This window comes from Cnephaeus nilssonii (genome assembly GCF_951640355.1).
Source record: "Cnephaeus nilssonii genome assembly, chromosome: 18".
Taxonomy (NCBI): domain Eukaryota; kingdom Metazoa; phylum Chordata; class Mammalia; order Chiroptera; family Vespertilionidae; genus Cnephaeus; species Cnephaeus nilssonii.
The window spans coordinates 33,207,963-33,224,980 of NC_137089.1; the positions used below are offsets into that span (position 1 = coordinate 33,207,963).

General features: G+C 39.5%; 1 protein-coding gene across 1 annotated transcript in view; it reads left to right on the forward strand.

Annotated features, from left to right (window-relative positions):
• CLVS1 (clavesin 1) overlaps positions 1–17,018 on the forward strand; it is a gene marked incomplete at both ends in the record, with an annotated part of 117,313 nt that overhangs the window by 45,558 nt on the left and 54,737 nt on the right. Inside the window, one exon of the mRNA XM_079796529.1 lies at positions 2,784–2,958. Coding sequence (XP_079652655.1) covers positions 2,784–2,958 — 175 coding nt within the window. The remainder of the gene's footprint in view (positions 1–2,783; positions 2,959–17,018) is intronic.

Here is a 17,018-nt window from a genome sequence, read left to right on the forward strand (position 1 = left end):
AGTTTCCAGGAAGAATTTTATGTCTATTCTTGGGAATTTATACAAGTGGATATATGATGGGAAGAGGTGCTATCTCTCATTTATATAGGAGTAAAATGAGATAGTGATTAAGTGATTTGCTAAAAATCTTTATAATCAATGATTTCCATCTTCACCATTAAACTAAAAGTGCTGTCTCAAAATTCCCCAAAGATTTACTTGTTACCTAATACAATGGCACTTTCTCCTTCCTTATTCTCCTAAATCTTCCTGTTGTATTTGACTTGGTAATCTATACCCTGTGGTATTAGGTAGTTGTTGCTGTTTAACAAACTATACCCAAACCCAGTGGCTTAAAAAAACAATAATTTATTACTTCTCACTCATCTGTGGGACAGCTGGAGTTTATCTAGGCTGGGTTCATCTGGGTGGCTCTCTTTCTTATGAAGATCTGCTAGTTTTCTGTGTTTTTCATCCTTCTCTTCAGTTCATGCTAGCCGTAGCATGCTTTTACCATGGCAATGGCAGAAGGCAAGAGAACCATTAGCAACATCAGAGGTTTTTAGGAGCTAGATTCAGAATTGGCACATTGTCATTTCTGTCACATGCCATCCGTAATATCAAGTCACATGGCTATGGGATGGAAAGTACACTCTATTGTCAAAGAGGTCAATACATAGCTAGTTGTGGATGCTCAGAAAAGTGAAGAATTTGGGTCAGTAATGTAATTTATCATATCCTTATTTCTGGAAACACTCCCTCTGTTTGAACACAATACTATCTTGAGCCTCTCACCTTTTATTTCCTCAATTCTTTTTTCTTCAACCTCAGTACTGTCTGTAGGCTTTACCTAAGGCTTAGCCTTTCAGTCATGAATTTTCCCATGTGTGTGCTCTTCTTAAGAAAGCTTATCCAGGATCAGGCCCTCTTAATTCCCTAATGATCATTTCTAGTTCACCACTGGCCATTTCCTTATTCCATTTGGAATTGCTTCAACTCATAATCTTTGGTCCCATGCTCCTGTTAAGTCAATGTTTCTTTCCAATATAAAACCGTATCTCTAAAAAAGAGTTGGGTCTTTAGATCATGTTTGATATGAATTCAAAACAAAAACCAAAGCCCTCATGAAAACGTTATCCTACATTAATAGGAATTTGACATCTCTAAAGCTTAAAAGAGAATATAAATGAAAGAAAACAAAAATGATGAGAAGAGTATTAAAACCATTTCCTATGAGAAATGGTTAAAGTTATTAATAATTTCTTTAGTCTAGAGATAATATGGGGTATCATGACCACTACATTTAGATCATTGAAAGTGTGTGGTATGAAAGACCTGAGGTTTTTTTTTATCTTTTTAGCAGAACCATACCCAATGGGTGAGTTTAAGGGAAGAAAATGTCAGCTTGATATACTGAATAGATTTTTAGTAAAAAGAACTGTGCAGGAACAGAATGAGCTGATATCTTTATTTTTTTTACTTGTGTCTCTCCTAAAATGTCTTCCCCCCTCCCAATAATCTATCAAAATCCTATCTATCTTCCAAGACTTATCCCAAACCTTTATCCCTCCATAAACTCTTCCCTGACTACTCAAATTGCATTGATCAAATTATCTTGCTAATCTATCCCATCCCAACTAAATTAAGGGCTCTTTGGAAGTAGAGATATAGCATACTATTTTATGGGTTCAAGTATGAAAGATAATGCTGAGCTTATAATAAGCATTCAGTAAGTTTTTACTAGTTTACTGCTCAATCATGGATTTCCTGTTTTGAAATCTGGAATCACTAGACTTGGTTAGAATTCAAACCAGATTTGAATGCTCAAGAATCTGATCATTTCACACTGATATCACAAAAGGATATGGTTTCTGGTTTTAATGATAGCCCAAAGGAAGTAATGTGTTTTGCCCTCCGAGGTTATATTTTCCTACTTACAAAAAAAAAAAAAAAGTTGCTGAATCCTCTAAGATCTTAAGTTTGTAGTTCCAATAATGTGTTGGGAGTAGAAGAGTGAATATGCCATCATTTCTTCATGTCTGAAGATTAAGATAAAATCAACTAGTGAATGGGAATATACGATGTGAAGGACCACATACAACACTGGAGAACTGTCACTCTCCTTTGTATTCAGGTCTGCCTGTTGTCATAGTTACCCACGGACTCAAAGCAATTTCCTTCCCGAATCACTCTCTGTCAATGAAAATAAGCTATTCTTCACTATTTATTTTTCTCCCCCCATGAATTACATCTAAAAAAAATAGCATCAACTATATGGCTGTTTTTACACTTTCAGCAAGATTTTATAAACAAACAAAAGGAATAAGAGGTTTAATCAAAATAAGCACCTCTGATTAAGGTCTCACTTCTTTTGTTCCACAGTGACTCATCGAGTAGCCAGGTACTGGAACACAACTAAGATTATGGCCCCCGTCCCTGCCCTGGAAGAGATTAGAGCTGTGTGTGGGAAGAGAGGAGTAAGGGATGCATTTCAATGAAAGACAATCAGGGCTGTGGTGGGAGGCAGAGTATAGAGACCCCTGGAGACCAAAAGAGCGACGCCTCTTTAAGTTTGGGGTCCTGGTGCAGTCAGATCACAGGGAAGCTTCCAGCCTGTGAGTCTTGGAGCCTTTTCCTGGGAAGTTTAGCAAATGCGTTTTTGGTCACTTGGGGTACAAAGCACCGATGTTACCCTGCAGGCGGGGCTCAGGAAGCAGTGGAGTGAGGAGGCCCGTGGGCCGCCAGCGAAGGGCGATCGCCTGCTCATATTCACGCACAGCCTCTCCTCTCTGCTCTGGCTGCAGGAACTCCTTCACAGACATCCTGCGGGCCATCCTGCTGTCCCTGGAAGTCCTCATTGAAGATCCGGAGCTTCAGATCAACGGGTTCCTTTTAATCATAGACTGGAGCAATTTTTCCTTCAAACAAGCCTCCAAGCTGACACCTTCCATTCTCAGACTGGCCATCGAAGGGCTGCAGGTATGTGCAATGAAGGGACACCATGAGACTGTGTGTGACAAGGTACTGTTTTCTTATTGCAACCCAAGTAATATTTGTCTTTTCGAGCGGAAAAAGAAAACAGAGTTCACCCGTGATATTCTGTGCTTTTACCTCGGCCCGAATTTACATGTTTGGGGTTTGTTTTGTTTTTTTTAAATTAGACTTCATTTTCATTAATAACTCTAAATTACTGTTACCACAGGCACAAATTACCTACTGTAGCAATTATGAATAAAGCTCAGGGATATTTAGCCTAATTCACCTGAGAGTTTACAAAAATTAAAGCTAGAAAATATCTGCTTTATGAGCATGTCCTATATAGAGGTGGCGTGGGAGCTTTCCAGGGTTTCTAGAAGTAGCTTTGTACCCAGAAAGACCCCCTGTGGGTGCCCTCTTCTCAGGATGCAATGTGCAGCAGTGTTTGTACTAAAGTAGATCCCTTCAGTGCAAACAGGGGAAGCCGTGAAACTCTACCTCCCGTGTGTGCGGACTCGCAGGCCTTCGGGGAAGGGTTTTCTGTGCGTGTGAAGGCTAGGGCAGGCTGTCTCTGGGCTCCCTTCTACTTTTCAGGACCAGTGAGTCTATGAAAAGTGTGACCACACTCAGAGAGGCCATGCTGCTTAGCTTCTTGGTGACACATTATTGCAGTTCAAAAATCAAGGTACAGGTCAGGGAGATTCCGAGTCAGCACAAATAAAACTCATGTCCCTTCTTAATTCTGTGGTAAGCTTGACTCAGCGGGCCGATCCTCCTTCCCAATGAGCAGCAGTTATATGCAGCTATGTAGATAGTGCACTGTTTGCTAATTCTCAGATAAAACAGCCATTACTCATGCACTTCATAGTGCAGACTAGATAACGCATAGAGACACACAGAGGTGTGGTGATAGGGAAAGAGGGTGGGGGGAGGGGAGGTGCTTAAAAGGGAGATAAATGGGGATGGAAAGAGACGTTGCTTTGGGCAATGGGTGCGAGATACCGTGTGCAGATGATGTTTTGTTGAGTTGTACACTTGAAACCTGCATGGTTTTATGAACCAATGCCAATAAATTCAATTTTAAAAAAATTCAATAATTACTCCAGTTTCTCTAGGTGCTTTGGTTTTACTTCTAGGAATGAAATGTTATGCACCTAAGTCTCCAGCTGAATCCTCAACATGCAGATGGTGCAAGTTTCAACCAATGCAAGGAAAATGAATTAATAATTATTTTTTAAAAAATTTAAAACTAAAAATCCCATTTCAATCACCCATCCTACTCTAGTGTGAGGAGTAATAAGTGGGTCTGTTTCCTAAGCTGGGGCTCATACCTATTTGACCCCCAGTATATACCTAGTGGGCCTCTGATAAACATGTGTCGATTGAATAATTTTTGTCACTGTGGAACAAAAGAAGTGAGACCTTAATCAGAGGTGCTTATTTTGATTTAAACCTCTTATTCCTTTTGTTTGTTTATAAAATCTTGCTGAAAGTGTAAAAACAGACATATAGTTGATGCTATTTTGAATGGTTTCCTACTCCATGGGGAAGGGAAGTGAAGTAGGCATTTTGGAAGAGGAGGGGCAACTCCCCACTGTCCCAGGAGTCGCCGTTGTCCCGGGTGGCCACGTGGTGCAGTGTATTGGGAGCACATTTTAAAAGTTGCTTTTGCATTTCTGGACTACATGGAGCCCCTGCCTTCCCTTAAACTCCCAGTCACTGTCTCATATGTCTCTACTATCAATCACTTTCTCTTCACTCTAACTCCTGCTCTCCCACCTCCTCTCATCTAAGCTTCTGAACATGTGACCTCTCTCTCCCTTAAAGCTTTTACCAAAGGGAGTTTTAAAGTAAGCTGCAAGGTTTATTTCATGCCCTATAATTATGCTGACCCTATTTCCAGGATTTTCTGTGGTAGTTGTAGTACAAGCTTCATTTAATTTGTTATATGTATAAGTAGCTGTGATTCAAGTTCTCTGTATTTGTAACATTTTTTTCAGAAATCAAGAAGGAAAATGTCCTTTCTCCAACCTTGTGTTCTAGTTTTTCTTTCTGAAAAATGTGTGGATTATATAATATGTCCCTTGCCAAATTCACTAGGCTGATGTGGGGCTTACTGAGTTAGTGCATGTGAATGTGTTTTAAAAGGTAAAACTATACCTAAGCTTATAAATTATTTTTACAAGAAAAGCTAGATGACCTTTTGTGTGGCAAGGTAGGTCCTGTCTGTGCCTTCACTTATCATGTAGCAGGATCTGGGATGAACTCTGCAAAGTCCTATAGCTCTAGTTAGGGAGTAGCCTCTACTGGGAGAAGGGGAGATGGATGAGGCCAGGGTCACAGCGAATAAAATGGGTACCCTTCCAGCATCTCACATAGCATGGCCTTGCGTGGCCCGTTTATTCCCTTTTATAAAGCCAGGTCCATTCACCTTGACTGTGGGAAAGACCAGGCCATCCTGGAGTCAGGCTGTCTGGATGGGGATGCAGCTTTTTCTGTGAACTCTGCCTGCCCAAGCCCTGAAGACCTGGGGACACTTAGGAGATTCAGTCCCTCCTGCCAGGAGAAATAGCCAGTGGTCACAGGGGGTGCTGACCTAGGCACCGTTCCTCCAATGAGGATGCAACTCCCTGTAACATTTAGCTTGTTGTCTTGGCAACTGTGAAGAAGCCCTCAGGGTCACTGCTGTGAGTAGTCAGCTCTGCTCAGCCACTGACAACTTCTCACACCAGACTATCTTCTCTTGGGCTTTGGGGACATTCAGACTTCATGGTCACCCCATCCACTGGCTCTCTCAGTGAACTTTCTTCATGGCAGGGATAATTTTCATCCCTAGTGTAGCCATCAACCCCTTTTGACATCTCAAACAAGTCATAACTGGTACTAAGCAAAATTTATGCCTTTGGTCACACTATTTGTTGTACAGGAGAGTCCCATCGAGGCCTCCATGTGTCAGCCATGAAGATTCAAGATAGGTTTCTCAACACTGGCATGGGTGAAGGCATAGACAGGTGGAGAAAGGAAAAGCTGTATAAAGCCAGTGTCAGTGGGAGAGGAGAAGCCGCTGCATCCTCAGAAGGACCAGAGGGGGTCAGGGTGTCTGCTAGACACACGGGAGATTGTGGGGCAGGGAGATCCTATGTTCCAGTGTAGGAAGCTTGCTCTCTCTGCTGTCCTGCATTTGTAGGGTAGATGTAAGTAGCCTTGTTAGGAGAAATAATCAGATCACTTTGGGGCTAGGCTATCTGGTTGGGGTTTCAGCTGTTTATCAGAGTTGTTTAGGATTACCTGCTGCTCAACTCTTGAAGAATTTGGGGCCCTATAATATAACAGCCCCTTCTCCAATAATTAATACAATCCTTCCTGCAGAGAGTAGGGGGTGGGGAACCACTGTTCAGACAGTGATACGTTAGAGTCATTTTTTAAAAAGCATTCTTGCACCCTGCATTACAACCTAGTTCCAGAACTCCTAGTTTTAGCCCTGTTACCTCCATTCTTAGTTCTCGATAAGATAGTCATTCCATGAGACATTCAGGTACTAATTGTTGTAGGTTGGGTTCTCCAGGATGTAGATTCTGCCACAGAGATCAACTTTCAGGAAATTTATTAGGGAGTGCTCTTGGGGTCAACATTTGTAGAAAAGAAGCCATAGAAGAATGTTTGGCAGCAGGAGAAGTTAAGCTGAGGTTCAGTCATTTCCAATGAACGCCTCAGGCATTCTGAAGCTGAGATGCTCCTTCAGAGTTGTCCCTCATTGGGACCCAGGGACTGGGCCTTATATTGCCACCTTGTTCAGTCATTGTGTACAGGCTGCCCTGGGAAGAGGTTGTGAGCTTGGGTGATGTGACTCTCTTCAGCTTGAGTCCCCAGAGGGCACTGTTATCTAAGAACTTTCTCCTGGCAGCACCCCTAGCCTCCAGGGAATACATCCTCAATTCTGAAGGAGGTCTGACTGCACATGGAATATTTACTGTAATAAGTAATAGATATTTGGAATGTCTTTGTAATGTAAAGAATCAGGATGTTTACTTTTCTTTTCTTGGCTACAAACAATTTACCCCAAAGTGAAGGTGATACTAGGTAATATAGAGCTGATGGGCACTGGGATAGCAAGTTGTTGACAGTCTTCTATTTAGGTCTACCAGTTGTATTACTATGCTTCACAAGGCAATTACAAGTATTCAATTGACCTTTGATAAAGGAGCAAAAGCAATACAATGGAGCAAAGATAATATTTTCAACAAATGGTGCTGGAACAATGGATCTAGACACAGACCTTACGCCCTTCACAAAAATTAACTCAAAATGGATCACAGACCTAAATGTAAAATGCAAAACTATAAAACTGTTAGAAGATAACATAGTAGAAAACCTATGTGACCTTGGGCATGATGATGACTTTTTAGATACAATACCAAAGGCAGAATCCATGAAAGAAATAATTGATAAGCTGGACTTCATTAAAATTAAAAATCTCTGCTCTGCAAAAGACAATGTCAAGAGAATGAGTAAAAAAGCCACTGACTGGGAGAAAATATTTGCAAAAGACACATCTAATAAAGGACTATTATCCAAAATGTACAAAGATCTCTTAAAAAGTCAACAGTAAAAAAACAAATAATCAAATTTTTAAAATTGACTTGAACAGATGCCTTGCCAAAGATGGCAACTAAGGACACAAGATGATACTTCTCATTATGTGTCATCAGGGAAATGCAAATTAAAACAATGAAATATTACTACCCACCTGAATGGCCAACATCTGGAACACTGACAATCCCAAATCCTGGCAAGGATGTAGAGCAACAGGAACACACATTCACTGCTGGTGAGAATGCAAAATGGTACAGCCACTTTGAAAGTCAGTTTGGCAGCATCTTAGAAAACAGATTCTGCAATCTTGCTCCTTGGTATTTACCTAGAAGAGCTGAAAATTCATGTGCACATGAATGTTTATAGCAGTTTTATTTATAATTGCTTAAAGTTTGAAGCAGCCAAAGTATCTTTCAGTAGGTGAATAGATAAACTATGGTACATCCAGGCAATGGAATATTACTCAGCTCTGAGAAGAAAGGAGCTATCAAACCATGAAAAGACATAGAGGAATCTTAAATGCAAATTACTAAGTGAAAGAAGCCAATCTGAAAAGACTATGTTGTGTATAATTCCAGCTAGGTAACATTTAGAAAAGGCAAAACTGCAGAGACAATAAAAAGATGAGTGGTTGCCAAGGACCGAGGGTGGGGCAAGGAGGGATGAATAGGTGCAGCTCAGAGGATGTATGATATAGTAATGATGGATGCGTGTCATTATAAATTTGCCTAAACCCATAGAATGTACAACATCAAGAGTGAACCTTAATGTAAATGATGGCTTTTGGGTGATGATGATGTGTCAATGCAGGTTCATCAGTTGTAACAAATGTACCCCTCTGGTGGGGGATGTTGCTAATGAGGGAAGCAATACATGTGTGGGAAAAGGGGATTTATGGGAAAACTCTGTACCTTCCCCTCAATTTTGCTATGAACCTAAAACTGCTCAAAATATCATCTTAAATTTTTAATAGGCAATTATACTGCCTCTGACAACAATTATATAAAAAAAAAAAGGATGTACATAGGATTTTGGTTATGCGCTTCATAGGCTGAATGAATGAGATATAAGAGCAATCATACAGAAGACTGCTCCTTAGTGAATGATCAGATTTTTATATCAAAAGATACCAGCACAGCTCATCATGAAATTCTAATATTCCTTCTTTCAGAGAAATGCTTTGAGGAAATGTCATTGTTTAGAATATTAAGTTGCCCCAGTTACATGAATATTCTATGAATATTAGTTCAAAGAATTCTAGTTAAAAATGAATTTTGAGAATGCCTAGAAGTCATTTTCTCTTCCTCTGCCATTTGATCTCTTAAATGTGGTCAATAATGCCTAAAAGAGCTGTTGTATCTCTTCATTACAACTTGTTAAATTTTAATCAAACTCAAAGTAATATTTATGCCACCAATTTAATACAGCACAGCATTAGTCTCAATTCTGCTGGGGAATTCTGGCAGAATGAGCAACGCAACAAAGTCTTGCTCTTGAGTTTTGTAATGTTTCCAAAATCAATTTTGGGAATTATTTCGTGTAAATCATTGCAGCCTAACCATTACAACCAACACACAGCATTTATCAGTGTTCAGCCAGCCCAGATACATTCTTACAGAGCTTGCTGTGCTGAAATGGTTTACTTAAGAAGAGGTATAGCCTTGTACCCTGTAAGTTTTTTACAAAATATTGTGCTCCTTTTAGGGCCAAGACATTTGTTAAGGGTGTAGAGAAACTTGCTTTTCACTCACCAGAGGAGATCTAAGCAGTGATTTCCCCCCTCATTTCTGCGCTCATGTTATTTTCTCTGGCCAATCACTTTATCAACTCATTGTCTTCATTCAAGGTTGACTGCATGACCGTTTTTGTTGTTGTCAAATATAGTTTTATAATATTTATATCAACTTTGATTCAACGGCTTTGAGCCAGGCTGGTGGAAAGGGCAGTCCATTGCTTTTCCAACTCTTAACCCAGGGGTTGGAGGAGGTTGGGAGCAATGTTCACAGGCTCAGCTAACTGTGAACCATCCATCTTCCAAGTGTCCCTTTTTATCACATCCATTTAGACCCTGTCTATTCTCTCTAGCCTCCTTCCTATATCCTAATTTTTCAACCTTTTCCCAAAACATATGATATGTTCACTCGCCCTTGGGAAATTCCAAGTGACATATTCACTCAAAAGATTAGAACAGTGAAAAGTCTGTAAGTCGGTGGGCAGCATGACAGTTCCTGAGTATAAATGGATAGAGAGATTAGACATTTGAAAAGGCAGGCTGGGCAGATGTCTGTCAAGTTAGTAGTACATTCACACCAAATCAACAGTCCATAACTCAGACAGGCAGACATACTGACTCCCAGTGTATTCATTCACTCAACATAAAATGTGGGTCAGGGATTCTTCTAAACGGGATTACAGCAGAGAACAAAGCCAACCTGGCTTCCTGAAACTTACATTCCAGAATTTTATTAGGCTTAGAGTAGTCCACCAACCAGCAATATCAGCATCACCAGGAGCTGGTTAGAAATGCAGATTGGCAGGGCCTACTCCAGACCTACTGAATCAGAGGACCCACATTTCAAGCTCTCCAAGTAATTTGTATGCACGTTGAAGTTGGAGAAGCACGGCTCTAACAGATACTGTTACATTATAACGTGATGGACCACCATCTCAACTGCATCAGAGTCCTCTGGAGGGCTGGTTACAACCCACACCCCAGAATTACTGATTCCGTAGATCTGGACCAGCGGCCATGAGTTTACCCTTCAAAAATGTTCCCAGGTGCTGCTTGGTTCTGCTGGTACAACCACACTCTGGCGTGGGTGGCAGCAGAGTCCAAATATTTGTGATTCAATCCGGGTTCTGCCAATTAGAGTCCTCAGCAAGTCATTTACTTCTCTATGCTTCAGTTTTGTCATCTGTAAATTTATGGTGTCATAACAGTACTGCCTCAGAGGTTTGTGGTGAAAATTAAATAGTACATGAAAACTGCCTGATCCGTAGTCAGTGCTCACTGACTGACAGAGTGTTAGTGAAAGAATGAAAAGGCCAGCACGTATCCATGGGCTCCTGTGGCTCTAATGCACAGACTTAAGTGAAATTGCTCTCCAGTGCCCCAGTTCTGCAGGTTTGGATCCTTGAAAATTAGACCTTGCTGTCTATTCACTGGCCTTGAAGAAGGGAGCGCTCTCTCCCCACACTTCTTAGTTAATGACTTGGGTGTGGATTGGTGTCACCTGCCCATGCTGTGGCACTAGAGGTGCCCTTTCTTTCTATTTCATGGGGTGTGATCGTTCTAATTATCACCCAATAGTCTACCTCCAACACCTTTGCAGTTGGGTGATTAAAGGGGCCCAAATTCACCATTTTCATCCTGTAGGACTCTTTTTAGCAGTAACATTTGCAGTGTTTTTATTGATCCTTAAATTTTCATGTATTAAAGAATATTAAATAGGAACAGATGAAAAGAAAAAAATGTATTTGTATTTTGCCAAGGAGATTCTTAATTTATATTTTCTAAGCACCCCGGGTATGCTTGAAGAACACTTTCCCTCTAGACAAACTATTTTTTACCTTCTCAAGCCACAAAGCTGTAATTCTGAATTTGCAATCATGCAGTATGTTATTATGAAAATAGTAGAGGAATAAAATCTCTCCTTTAATGCTCTACATTGTTAAGTATCAATTAAACTCAGGAAACTAATTAGAGCTAATGACACTCCGGTGATCCTGATGGCAGACAGTATGGCCCATTTAAAACAGTTCCAATTAAGTAGGTCTATCTCCAGCATACTTTTGATAAATAGTTTCCCTGGACTCCCGTGCATTATAGACCTAGCCAATGCTTTGGTTCATCCATTCAAGTAACAGTTCCTAAGCTTTTCCTTTGAGTTGGTCACAAACGTAAACAGATGCAGCCCCTGTTCTCAAGCGGTCACGGTCAAGAGCAGAGGCAGACCTATGCTGAGAATGAGGTACCCCATGCAAAAAGAGAGAGAGGCATCAGGTTCATAAAATCCCAATCTAGGCAAGAATTGTTAGGAATGGCATCCTGGGCAAGGTCACACCTGATCCTTAGCAGATTTGTGCAGAATAGCCAAGTGAAAGCAGGGTGAGAGAAATGTCAGGAGGAGAATATGATATGGGCAAAAACACAGAGGCAAAGCATAGCTCCAGGAGAGGGACGAATTCATTTCATATTCGTGGAGTGCGTAAGGGCCAGGTAAGGAGCTGGTGTGTCCCTGTGTCATGGTAAGGAGCGTGGTCTTTTCCTGCAGACATTGAAAGCCACTGAACATATTGAGGCAGAATGGCAACACAGACTTATGTTTCACGAGGGATTAATTTGGTGAGTGTGAGTAGGGAAAACTCAAAGGCAGGGGAGCCAATTAAAAGACAACTGCAATAATTCAAGTAAAGAACTTACATGCATATATGCATTACCCAAGGACACAGGCAATAGTGTGGTGAAGGCTTGGGCGGGGAGGGTATTGGGTGGAGGGAGTTAATTGGCGGGGGAGAGGAGGGGAACTTCTCTAATACTTTCAACAATAAAGATAAATTTAAAAAAATAAATAATGAGTCTAAACTAGGAGTGATAGAGGGATTTAATAACTAGATAGGCAGGAAAATAAGGTATTACTTGGTGCTTGGACACTTGGGAGAGGGAAGTGATGAAGGAGGAGTCAAGGAAGAAGCTAAGGTGGGCAGCTAGGGTGAGGGTGGATGTTGGTGCCAACCTATGAGATGGTACAGTGGGGAGCAGGCAGGTATGGGGAGATAATGGACATTGTGAGTGTTGGACATGGTGAGTTTAAGATTCTGTGGTGTATTTTAGTTGTTTACATTAAGTCTGAGCTAAGGACAGAGGTCTAATGTGGATTTATTGAGTGGATGGTATTTGAAGTCACAGGAAAAGAGAAAAATGTGGAGTGAGGAAGAATGAGTGTGAAAAGAACCCAAGTAAAGAGCAACATAAATGAACAAGTTAGACGAAGAGAAACCCACAAAATAGAAAGGGAGGCATTGAAGTAGGGGGTATAAGAAGAATCAGAAGCTGGTCTCCTGACCGAAACTAGCAAGTCGGGGCTTCAAGGAGAGAAACTGTTGCATTGTCTCAATGGGGATGGCATCTAGAGAACTCTAGTTTGCAGAAGGAGGTGGGGAAAGGGACATTACCAAGAAATATGTTCCACAGACCACAGCGGGTGGGAGGATAAAGGAAACTGGAGGAGAGAGAACAAGATGGTAGTGGAAGAAGTATTTTATCTTCTCCATCAGACAAGATTTCCAGTGGAGGAATATATTAAGAGCCTTCACACCACCATGAAAGAGCAGTCTTTTTTTTTAAGATTTTTAGAGGTGGAGAAAGGGAGGGGGAGAGAAACATCAATGTGAGAGTAGAACACCAATAGGCTGCCTCCTACATGCACCCTACTGGGGATCAAGCCAACAGCCTGGGCATGTGCCTTGACCGGGAATTGAACTGTGACCTCCTGGTTCATAGGTCAATGCTCAACCGCTGAGTCACGCCAGCCGGGCATATCGTGTCTTATTTGATCCTCCCAACAGTAGTGTTAACAAGCAGAGCAGGTGACAAATCATCAGTTCAAAACAAAAACATGAAAAAGACTGAAATGATCATGAAACATTCCAAATGAGGTTTCACTTGCCTCAAAGGCCAACTAAGGACCCAAAACTTTTTGTTGTGTCTCACCAAGAGAGAAGGTGGACTTTGTGAGAATAAATAGGTGATAAAATAGTCTTTTCACCAAAGGAAAGCATTTGTTGCTAAGAAACCAATAAGAATTGTTAACCTCTTTTAGTCCAAAGAAAAAAATTTCAAAGTGTGGTTTCTTATTTTTATATTTAGAAGGACCTAATTTTAACATAAGAACCTTTTTACTGAAGTGTGATATGTATTCAGAGAATGACCCAAATCATAAGTGTGCAGCCAAGTGAATTTTCAGACAGTAAAAGCATTTAGGTAACCAAACTCTGATCAAGAGAAAGAACACTACAGTTTACCCAGAGGCCTCTCTTTCCCCCTCCCAGAAACTGACTCCCAAAGGTAGCTACTATCCTGACTTGACACACCAATTAGTTTTGCCAGAGTACAGTTGGATTTATGAAAGAAAATGAGGTGACTTACCCCCTGTTCAGGTGTTACTGAGTCAATCATTTTTGTGGTATAACACTTGGTATACTACTTGTTCAAAGTCCTAAAACAATTAATGTCTATATTTGGCATTTATTAAATACAATTATTATTGGGAAATATTGAAGTTAGGAAATGCAATAGTACATTGTCTTTGTGGAATTTAATTATCTCCCAATTTTATCGCCTAGAATATAGAACATGTGGCATCAATTAAGTGTGACAAAATTGCTGCATTAAGCTTATATGCTTTATTCTTAAGAGAACCCCTCAAACTTTCCCTGAGAGCCCATTTATTCTCATTTGACACATAATTTGTGTTGATTTAATCAGGTAGTTTCCAAGCTCACCACATATTAAAAGTCTGTAAGGAGAATTAGGTGCAGGGGCTAACCCACCTTCGCATATAAACTACATGAAGACATAATGGCTATTGGAAAGGGAGGAAACAATATAAGATAACTTATACCCCTGAAACTAGGAAGTACCATGATGGAGTCCAATTAGCATAGAGGTGACTGTACCAACACTCTGAGAGCATTACTTACCAACAAGCCAGCTATGATGTGCATAGCTGGGACCCTGAGCTATGTGGAAGAGTCTCAGTCACATTCAGTAGGCATTATAGTAGAGTTTCATCGAAAATAGTTATACTGTGATATAGAAAATTTTACAGCATAGGAGACAAATTCTTAGTCACCTGTATGACTTAGGAATCCCATAAATTATTAATTATTTGAGAGTTCTACAGATGTTTTATTAAATCATGGAAAGAGTTTCCACATTGCCAAGACAGAGCCCTTTAAAGGCTAGTCTTTTAGATTTCCTGACATGGAAGAGCAGTAGAAGCTCTAAGCACCCCTAGCTGTTGAAACCTGTAACATTCTCTAACTTCAATTTCTATTCCCTAAACCCCACTCTTGGGGGTTCAGTATAGAAAAATTAATTCTGGTAATACTGGTAAATAAATATTAGATATGAAAATTACTCACAACCCTACTCAGAAATAAATATTTTAACCTAGACATCTGCTCTTTTCACTTTACAGTACACAGTGAACAGTATTCTAGTTCTTTAAATATTTTACCTCAACATCATTTATTATAACCACATAGTATTCCATTGTTTAATTGTATTATAATATATTAACCAATGCCAACTGTTGAATGTTTAGGCCGTTCTCAATTTTTCCCATATTATGTAAAATGTTGACATGAATGAATGAATGAATGTATCCTTAGCTAAATTTTTGATCTTGTGACTCACTTCCTTGGAATTAATTTCTAGAGGTGAAATGCATCTTGAAGATGCTCTACAGAAGGGATATACTTTAATGTTCACCAGCAATGTATTAGAGGGTCAGCTTTGAACCAAAATCAACACTGGGTTGATTAAAAATAAGTCTTGATGTACTTGTAACTTCCCCACATGATCACTAATTGTTTTAGTTTGCTCTGATTACTTTGATTATTAGTGAGGTGGAACATTTTTATATATTTATTAGGCACTTGTATTCTCTTTTCTGTTTATTTCCTGTTAATATGCTTCATGCATTTTTCCATTGAGGTTTTTAAACATTGTTTTATTACTGATTTGTAAGATTTTTATTACTTAAGAAAATTGAACTTTCATCACGTCACAAACATTTTTTCATAATTTTCTTATATAATGAGTAGTGTTTATTTTTGCTGTTCCTGTTTAAAGCATTTTAAAAAGTTTATAGGATCAAGTTTGTTGAACTACATTTTCTAAGACTTAAAAACTTTTTCTCCTGCAAATATTATATAAAATTCATGAGTATATTTTTCTAGACTTGAATTTTTTTTTAATTTAACAAAATTTACATTTGAAAAGATGTGAGGAAGGGATCAAACTTAATTTTTCTTTATGTATTTTAATTAGTCCTAATACCATTTTAGAAGGTGGATAAATCAGTGCAGAAGAAATATTAAGGTGAGTTGTGACAGAGTTAGTTAGTCATTGAATGCTTTCTGTAAGAAATTGGTGCCAATTTTTTTTATAAAGGTGAGTAGTAATATGAATTGGCAAGGGATGGGAAGATGGGATTCACCTCAATTCAACAACTATGTAGTCAGCCTGCCATGTGCTGGAGTTCTAAGGAGGCATTGGTGGAGGGACCAGCTGGTCATGCCCCCAGGACAGGATGAAGATTACTAGGTGTACCAGTTAATAATAGTGGATTTTGTAATCAAAGAAAACACGATAATTTCAAGAGAAACATCAAAAGTGCTTTATTCAAAATAATGTCCATCGCTAGCTACACATTTCCCCATCTTTCAGGTAATTTGTGGATACCATCCCAATAGAACTTTTCTTGTTTTGAGGCAAACCATTCAGAGACCCACTTCTTTGTATATTTTGAAGTGCTGCTTAGAAAGTGTGTGTGCCATCGATCAGAACAAGTGGTAATCTGAAGGAGCAAGGTATGGTGAATATGGCGGGTGGGTTAATACTTCCCAAGCAAGATCTTTTAACGTGTCTTTAACGGGTTTGAATTGTGTGATGGTACATTATCATGAAGCAAAATTACTTTGCCGTGTCTTCTGGAACATTCTGGTTGTTTCATGATCAAAGCGTGGTTTAAATTGATTATTTATTGCTAGTAGCAATCCATATTAATGGTTTCATCTGGTTTTAGAAGCTCATAATACATCACATCTTCCTGATCCCACCAAACGCAGAGCATTGTCTTCTTTCCGAAGTGATTTGGCCTTGCAGTCAATGGTGATGGTTGATGTGGATCAACCCATGATTTTGTGCATTTGGGATTCTCAAAATAAATCCACTTTTCATCACAAGTCACAATTCGATGCAAAAAAAGACTTTCTTTCATGCCATTGAAGCAACATTTTACTGATGACTTTTCGGTTTTCCATTTGTCTTTTGTTCAGTTGATGTGGCACCCATTTTCCATTCTTTAAAATCTTTCCCATTGCTTCTAAATGATCGGAAATTGTTTGCTGAGCAACGTTTAATCTTTCTGCAAGTTGTTTTTGAGTTTGACACGCATCTTCATCCAATAATGCTTGTAATTGTTCGTCTTCAAACTTTTTCCGTTGACCTGGACGTCTTTGTCTTTCACATCGAAATCATCACTTTTAAAGCATTTAAACCAGCGTTCACACATATCTTGGAGCATGTTCACCATAAGCTTCCCAAAGTATTCAGCAGCACTTTTCTTCAAAATAAAGTAATGAATTAAAACTTCCCACAATGCTCTTTTTTTTTTGGCACAAAATTTGACATTTTTAAGTGTAAAAATATCTATGATGTTAATTAACCCCTTCAGCAAATT